The sequence below is a fragment of the Mus pahari genome, chromosome 1 (genome assembly GCF_900095145.1).
Source record: "Mus pahari chromosome 1, PAHARI_EIJ_v1.1, whole genome shotgun sequence".
Classification (NCBI taxonomy): Eukaryota; Metazoa; Chordata; class Mammalia; order Rodentia; family Muridae; genus Mus; species Mus pahari.
Window position 1 is genome coordinate 69,053,684 of NC_034590.1, and position 9,412 is coordinate 69,063,095.

At 37.7% G+C, this 9,412-nt stretch overlaps 1 protein-coding gene across 1 annotated transcript in view; it reads right to left on the reverse strand.

Annotated features, from left to right (window-relative positions):
- The window catches only part of Acer3 (alkaline ceramidase 3), an 81,975-nt gene that overhangs the window by 26,908 nt on the left and 45,655 nt on the right, over positions 1 to 9,412 (reverse strand). The window contains exon 6 of the mRNA XM_021212938.2: positions 4,904 to 4,939. Coding sequence (XP_021068597.1) covers positions 4,904 to 4,939 — 36 coding nt within the window. The remainder of the gene's footprint in view (positions 1 to 4,903; positions 4,940 to 9,412) is intronic.

A 9,412-nucleotide genomic window follows, 5' to 3' on the forward strand; every position in this document is an offset into this window, starting at 1 on the left:
AAAAAAAAAAAAAGAAAACATATGCCACAGTGTGGAATGATATCTACTTAGTATAGTGTTCACCCAGAGTCTGCAAACACTTAGTATTTTGCCACAATATGCCTCTCTGTGTCTCTCCTTACCTACTTAATTACTTATCTATAATTTAACATTCAGATGCATGTTTCTCCTTAAAGAAAGATATTCTATTTGACACAGAGTATAATATTGGTGGCGTGATAATAAATGGCCTAATTAAAAACTTATGGTTGTCTTAATATTCGTAATAGGCAAACCCAAAAGACAAAAAAGTGGGGCATGGTTGTTGGTGCCTTGAATCCTAGCACTCAGGGAGGCAGACGCTAGCCTGGTCTACATAGTGAGTTCCAGGCCAGCTAGAGCAGCATAGTAAGACCCTGTCTAACACAAAACAAAACCACTACACAGGGCATGAAAGCTACATTTAGTCATCACACCTCTCAATTGTGCTGGTCAGGTTTGTTTCAACTTGACACAAACTGGGGGTCATGTGGGAAGAGAGAACATTAACTGAGAAAATGCCTGCAAGATTGGCCTATAGGCAAATCTGGAGGGCATTTTCTTGATTAAAGATTGATATGGGGAGGGCCCAGTCCACTGTGGGTAGTGCCAGCCTTGGGTAAGTTGTCCTGAGTTACTATTAAAAAGCAAACTGAGATTTTCTGTAATGGTCTCCTTCTGTTGCAAAGAGAAGGAGATCTGTTAGAGTGTGAAGATTACACTTACTTGTGGGTATTAGGACAACTGTTTATAGACTGTCGTTAGGGATTATGCTAGTGTAGTAAAATAGTGGTTGTAGATTCTCCTCCAATAACCACAAGCAAATGCAGAGAGGAGAGCCCAGTCCCAATAAGTACATCTACAGAACAGTTCCCACACCTAAGGCTCAAGGAATATTTCAGAAGAGTGGATGGAAAGATTGTAAGAGCCAGATAATTGGGGCGTTTGCTGTGTCCCTCCTAGAAAAGTATCAGAAGCTACACCCATTAAGTCTCACCAACACAACTGTCCAAATATAAGCTAAATAAGAATCAACATGCCAAACTGGACAAAGAAAAGCCTTTGATGCCTCAACCCTACACAAAGAACTACAGGCAACTGAGGAAAGTTGGAAATAGAAATGGCCTTCCCAAGGGAAGAACACACCAACTGGCCGTCCAGTACCAAATGATCACCCTGAAAACATATAGACAGGTAGCAGTATATGGAACAAGCAGGTTATATTTAAGAATATATTTGTGTACACAAATGCATATATGCATGCAATAACAATTAGTTTAAAGAAAAGAGGCTGTGAATTTGAAGGAGGAGTATATGACAGGGTTTGGAGAGAGGAAAGGGAAGGCTAATTAAATTATAATCTCTTAAGAAAGAAAGAAAGAAAGAAAGAAAGAAAGAAAGAAAGAAAGAAAGAAAGAAAGAAAGAAAGAAAGAAAGAAAGAAAGAAAGAAAGAAAGAAAGAAAGAAAGAAAGAAAAAGCAAGCTGAACAATCCATGAGGAGGCAGCCAGTAAATCTTACAGTCTCAGCTTGAGTTCCTACTTCCAAATTCCTGTCTGAGATCCTGCTTTGACTTCTGTAAGTGATGAACTGTAAGCTGTAAGATGAAATAAAACCTATCCCTTTGAGTTAATTTTGGTCACAATGTTTATTACAGCAATAGAAGGCAAGCAAGAATACTCTCTGAAGTCTTCTTAGTCCAGACTAGTTCCTCAGTCCTTTCCTTGTGTTTGATGAATTTAGCTTTTGTGGCCCACAGAATCTTGTTACATGACTGTAAAAGTAACCTTTATTCTCCTGATGTAATTGTTGTCTAGGAGGCTTACTGCCTCTGTCTGCTAACCCAGTGTCTGGCCTCCATACAATCTAATCTAGGCCTAAAATGTTTTCAGCCTCTCAGACGTGCTGCTGAGTAAGCTCACCCTTTCTTGTTCTTTCTGAACTCTAGCTGGCTGGTTCAACTCAACTATTCTAGCCTCAAATTCCTCTCCCAGCTTACTTATTCAATCTGGCTTTTCTCTAGGCCTCTGAATTCCTTTGCATGGCCTCAAATTAACACTAGCAATCTGTTCTAATCTTCCGGCTCCTTCTCATTCTCTTGCTCGTTCTACCTTTACCTGTGTCCAGCTTGTTCTCTCTTCAATGTGTCTCTTTAAAACTCTCCTGGTAGCACTGCCTCCTTCTCCTCCCTCTGTGCTGCTCCACTCCCCCTCTCAACTCTATGTATTCCTGTGAACTCTCTTCTGTCCTGTATTCTCTTCCTCCTGTACTATCTGTCTCTTACTTAAGTAGCTTCCTTTTCCTCTCTGTTCTCATGAGAGCTTGGCATATCCTATTCTATTCTTTCTCTGATTTTGTCACATTTTTTTTGCAATTCTACTAGACATGGCATTCAAACACGGGTGCTTTAGTTTGGATTTGTTTTTATATTTCTTCATGATTTATTAAAATGATGTTGTGTCCTCAAGTGAATCACATCAGGAGAAACATGATACCCATTTGATACCTATTACTTATAATACTAAATTCATTGTAGATTTTTCTAAACATAGCATCCAAATCGGGAGTTCATACTAATATTGACCTCAAATTCTTAATCCATTCTCCTGCCCCAGGCCCCAGAGTGCTAGGATTAAAGGTGTTCACCACCAAGTCTAACTATCTCATTTAATATTTGTAATTTCTTCCAACAATGTGAAATATAGCTAGTTTGTGCAATTGCTTGGCAGTTTGTTGTAAAAAAAAAAAAAAAGGAGTTGGAGAGATGGCTCAGTGGTTAAGAGCACTAAGTACTCTTCCAGAGGTCCTGAGTTCAATTCCCAGCAACCACACAGTGGCTAACAACCATTTGTAATGGGATCTGATGCCCTCTTCTGGTATGTCTGAAGAAAGCAACAGTGTATTCATATTAAATAAAGAAATCTTAAAAAGTGTCTTTAAAAAAAAAAAAAAGATGAGGATGAATAAGAGAAGGTATGGCAGAAGGCACATGAATGGTCCACTCTGAGTATGGCACTGTTCTACTTTCTGGAAGGATTTACCTGTGAACACATGTGTGTGCGTGTGTGTGTGTGTGTGTGTGTGTGTGTGTGTGTGTGTGTGTGTGTGTTAGCTAGTTTGTTAAAAGAATGGTTTCAGGAGTCATGTATTAGTTACTTTCTATTGCTTTAGGGAACACCATGACCAAGGGAACTTATATAAGAGAGTTTATTTGGATTTATGGTTCCAGAGAGTTAGAGTCCATGATGCAGAGTGGAGTGAGCAGGCTACAAGAATGGTGGCTAGAGTACAAGCTGAGAGTTCACATCTCTAACCACAAGCAGAAGGCAGAGAGCAAATTCAAAATGGCAACAAGTCTTTAAACTTTTAAAGCCCACCTCCAATGACATACTTCATCCAAAAGAGAGCACCTCCTAAACCTCGCAAACAGCACCCTCATCTGGAAACCAAATATCCAAACATCTGAGCCTGTGGGGAACATTCCCATACACACTGGAAGTCATGAAAATCTAGGTTATGATCCTAGCTCTGCCTCATAAATACTGTATTTGTTGTCTAAAGGCAACTAATTTTATATCTGAGCTCATATCTCTTAAGATATACATATTAACCCCTAATTTGTAAGGCTGTCCGTGAAAACAGAAGTTTGAAATTTGTATGGTATCAGGCACAAAACTCCATCTTCACCTTCAAAAATCCATTAATTATTTAAGGAGAAAATATTTGAGGAGTTTGCAGTCTAGTCTTTTCCAGATCATAATATTATAAAGACTTTTTTTTTTTTTAAACAGAGACCTAACATAGCCTAAGCTGGCCTTCATGTCCTGATCCTCTTTCTTTATCTCCAAAGTGCTGGCATTAGAGGTGTGTGGTACCACATTAGGCTTCATAAAAAGATTTTAGGTGTGTACATATGCATGAAGATCCTGGGTTTCTTCAGCTTCTAGGAGTGATATTGTACTTATATTACTGGATATCAAAATCCATCTGGACTGTGACATTGGCTGTACCAGGTATATTCCTATTACCTAACTCCTGTTTGCAGCTTTGTTTTGTAGTGATCTTTGTTTTAAAATTCTTTTGGGGGTACTGTCACATTTTAATCACAGCAGTCAGGCAAGTAGCAGAGGCAGGTGGATCTCTACTGAGTTGAAGGCCATAGAGCTCTAGGCCAGCTAGGGGTATAGCCAGCAGACATGTAGCCCATGCTGGCTTTGAACTCACTTTGTAGCTGAAGGTGACCTTAAAGTCCTGATCCCCCTGTTAATATCTCCTAGATACTGAAATTACAGGAATGTGCTATCATTCTAGGCCAGTGGTTCTCAACCTGTGGGTCATGACTCCTTTGAGGGGGTCACATATCAGATGCCCTGCATATCAGATATTTACATTATAATTCATAACAGCAGCAAAATTACAGTTATTAAGTAACAACAAAATAATTTCATGATTGGGGTCACCACAACATGAGGAATTTTATTAAAGGGTTGCAGCATTAGGAAAGTTGAGAACCAGTGTTCTAGACTAATAGTAATTTTTTGATATTTTACCACTTCATTTTCAAAAACTGTATCTGCATATAACTTCCTAAAGAAGGGAAATACAGACAATAGGCATGTCCTGTTAAACAGTTAAATGTTTCATAACTAAGAAAATTATCACACTGGAGAAATGGCTCAATAGTTAAGGGCACATGTTCTTGCAGAGAACACAGGTTTGATTCCCAGAACCAACATGGCAGCCCAAACCACCCATAACTTCAGTTCCACGTGATCTGATAACGTCTTCTGACCTTCACAGGCACCAAGCATGCAGATGGTACACAGACATACATATAAGCAAAACACTCATATAAATAGCATAAATACATCGTTTTTTAAAATTACCTGATGGAATATAGGTTCTTTTACTTTTAAGTAAATCTGAAAAAGATTAGAAGAAACGTAAGTGAAAGAAGGTATATAAAAACCTATTCCAACCACTCTGCGAATCTCAAACCTCCTTTTCCCCTGTGTTATTCCAACCAGATTCCAGCCACATAAAACCAATCAGGCTAGTGGCATGGCACAGGAGGGCTAGCCTGGCCACGGCAAATGAAATAATGAAACATTTCAAACCAGTGATGGACTACTTTAACATCGGTCTTTGTGCTACCATCAAGGAGGGTCGAGGATACAAGGTTGTTCATGAAGGGTGAATAAACTATGTTGACAATCCCTTTACCATACCTGTTCTACAGTAGAAAGAAAACTGTATTTAGAGACCAAAGTCAAATTTCTAGCTCTGTTACTTGATTTTTATAGGCCTTTACCAAGTGTCATTTAGCTTAGAAGAATTGATCCTTACCTGAAGAAAAGAGAATGCTAAGCCCAAGTACATGAAATGATCTAGAATACTAGATTATCAGTAAGTGAAGACATTTAAACAAATTTCTTGTACCCACTTGTGCTTCTAAACTATTCACTACCTAGATAAACCTCCAGTTACACAAACCCAAGTTTCAGGCTTCAGTGTTTTGTGGATGTTAAATTCAATGCCTTTGTAAGATTTAATAAGTACAAATTGTCCATGGATGCACATGTTTGAGATGACACAGTACAGAGGAATCAAAATTCAAATCAACCCTTCAAAGACTCTTACACTACCATGACAAAGTTCAGGTTTCTTAACTTGGCACTCAAAGTCTCCTGCCGCTCCCACCTTCCTGTCTGGCCTCAGTGCTGCCTCCTCATCTAATCTCCAGAGAGCACTGTGTATGACTTCCATGCTTCTGCATCTGTAAACAGACTGCTCTTTACTTCGTTCAGAAATCCTCCCCAACTGGCGAATAGCTTTGACAATTCAACACAAATTATTCCTCTCTGGAGTCTTTTCTGATCTCTTCCACTTCCAACAGAAGCAACTATTCACCATCTATCTATATGCTATATATGGTAGTAGCCTTCCTAATGATGTGACCCTTTAAGTACAGTTCCTGGTGTTGTGGTGACCATGACCATGCCATGACCACAAAATTCTTTTGTTGCTACTTCATCACTGTAATTTTGCTACTGTTATGAACTTTAATATAAATATCTAATGTGCAGTATATCTGTGATGACTCACAGGTTGAGAACTGCTGCTTTATGGCATCCTACTGGTTTGTTGCTTTGCCCTATAAGTTAATAATTTCTTTGATATCTAGAGTTAGGGTTAGACATCTTTATGTCTTCATTTAATGTAGTAATTTAATGAAATAATACAATTTTAAAACTTAGTTAAAAATTTATTTTTGAAATAAGTTTATTACCATAAAAAGATCACAATTATTTCCTTTTAGCAGTCAAGGGGCTTTGACTGACATATTACCTGTAACTCTAAACCAATAAGGAGAATTAATCTGTGTCTTTATTTCAAAATACTAACTGGAACTCACTATGTATCTTAGGCTGGCCTTGAATTCACAATCCTCCTGCCTCCATCTCCTGAGTATAAGGATTACAGGTAAACACCAACAGGCCAGGCTTAAGGGTATGTTTCTGAAACATTCTGTATTTTAGGCTAAGAAATATGGAGTCCTTATTATATATTAATATTATAGTTAGTATAGAACATATTCTATTCTTCATTTTATGGTAAGAAAAAAAACTAAAGGTGAGAAAGAACTAAGTAAAAATATTAGATCCAAACTCACATCCAACTGATTCCAAAGCTTGATTTGTTTCTAATTATAACATCTTTTAACCTACAAATGGGTCTAGTCTTGATATTGATGCCAGCTTGCTAGATAACTTAGTTGGCTAGGCAAGTCACTGATTCTCTAGATTTTATTCCCTTCATTAATACTATAGCATGACTTCTTTTCTCCTCTGAGTCTGTAGGCTTCTTTCATTATTAACTAGAACAGAATTTAGGCAAAGGAGTATAGAAACTCAGCAAAACAGTGAATATTCTATTTAGCAGCTTAACTAGCTGACATTTTCCTTTAGTAGGTTGTTAATCTTTTTTTTTTTTCTTACCTATTCAGAGACAACTAATGGTTACTTTTCTTTTTTTAGGTCTATTGTATGTATGTATGTATGTATGTATGTATGTATGTATGTATGTATGTATAAGATGACATGACTGTGAAGGTCCAAAGACAACTTCCAAGGGCAAATTCTTTCCTTCTATTCTGTGGGTTCTGGGAATTGAACTCAAGATGCCAGGTTTGAAGGCAAGCACCTTTACCCACTGGGCCATCTTACCAACCCTGCTTACTTTTCACTTCTAGAATGTTTGTACTCTGTGACATCAGGTATCTTTCTTTTCCTGCATCTCTGACTAATGTTTTTAGTCTCCTTTGCTGGTTATAGTTCTAAGTGGTCCTCAACTGTCTACATTCCATAGGGTTGTATCTTTTTAGTTTTAATAGCATGCTTTACTTTGGTAACAGTTTACCTATCCCCATATTTTTGATATAACCTACACGGAATCAACTTCTAAATATACATCTTTATTGCAGCCTACCTGTTAAGCCTTCTGTATCATTAATACTGAATACTTCAAACTCAACATATCATAAATCAAATTTATCCATTCCTATACCATGGCATAAGCTTACTAGTTATCTTTCCTGAAAAAGTTGCTTATAGTTCAATTATTTAATTTCAATTAAAAAGTTTCCCTTTTATTACATTTAGTGTGTGTGTGTGTGTGTGTGTGTGTGTGTGTGTGTGTGTATACATGCACTCATGCCTTGGCATGTGTGTGAAAAAACAGGAGACACCTTTCAGGAAAGATGTTAACTTTCTTCCACCATTTAGGTTCCAATTACCAAACTTAGGTTGTTAGGTTGTTAGGCTTAACAGCAGGCACCTTTACTCACTGAACCATTTTGCTGGTTCAGCTTTTTTTTTTTTTTTTTCTTTCTTTCTTTCTTTTTTTTAAGGGCATATAGCCTAGACTGGTCTTAAACTCATTATATAGTTAAAGATGACTTCAAACATCTGATCCTCCTGCTTCCACCTTCTTAACTTAGATTTTGAAAATGCAGACATCCAAACAACACATAGTTTTATTCAGTATGAGGATGTAGTAAAGGACTTTCTGTGTACCTGGTAAGCACTTTACCAACTGAACTACAACTGCAGTCATATTATTTTGTATGTATTTTTATCTTTAGCTGTTTTGTTTTGTTTTGTTTTGTTTTGTTTTGTTTTGAGTCAGGGTTTCTCTATGTAGCTCTGCTGTCCTGGAACTTGCTCTGTAGACTAGCTTCAAACTCAAGAGATTTGCCTGTCTCTGCCTCCCAAGTGCTGGGATTAAAGGTGTGCACCACCACTGCCCCACAATTTAATTTTATATTTTAAGAAAGGGACTCATGTAGCCTGGCTCTGAACTTGCTATGTAGTAAGTAAGAACAACCCTTAACACATGATCCTCCTGCCTCTGCCTCCTGAGTGCTGGGATTACAGGTCTCCATGTTGGGCTCCATGTTTTAATTTTAAAAGGTTTTGCTGTGTAGCCTATGCTAGCCTTGCCCTGCTTAGTGCTGGGATTACAGGCATGTGCCATCATTTACAAGAGAAGCCATTCTGTACATTCTGCCTTTCTTCTGCTTCCACCTCCTCTACTCAATGGGCTATTCATCTCACTAATTATGTATTCTTTTCATCCCCACAGCTATACTACTTCAGTCTTAGTCCCATATTTTACAAAGTATGCAATTTAATTTAATCTCCTGCATTTAACCTCCAGACTCCTTTAATCTATATTCTGTTATGTAACAAATAATTTTTCTAAAACTTGTCTGATTACATTTTTTTTTTTACTTTATGGATCAAAACTAAACTTAGACAAATTTAAACTCTTACACATACCATGCTGTATACCAGGACTGTATAACCTGACACTTTTATCTAACTCACTAGCCCCATTTACTACATTCCCTTACCACATGGCAATCACCTATATAAAACCTCTTTCAATTGTAATGATAACTTAATTGGACAATTAAGGCAAAGTATACAGTAAACATCTGGCACATAATACATAATTTTTTAAAAAAGCAATTAAAAATATAGCAAAAATATTCTTCTAAGGTTTGTGTGTATGAAACTATAAAAGACTAAAAGTGCGCTGGGAAATGGTGGCACACGCCTTTAATCCCAGCACTTGGAAGGCAGAGGCAGGCAGATTTCTGAGTTCGAGGCCAGCCTGGTCTTCAAAGTGAGTTCCAGGACAGCCAGGGTCATACAGAGAAACCCTGTCTCGAAAAAACCAAAAAACAGAAAGCAAAAAACAAAACACAAAACACAAAAAAACAAAAAAGAAGAAGAAGGAGAAGGAGAAGGAGAAGGAGAAGGAGAAGGAGAAGGAGAAGGAGAAGGAGAAGGAGAAGGAGAAGGAGAAGGAGAAGGAGAAGGAGAAGAAGA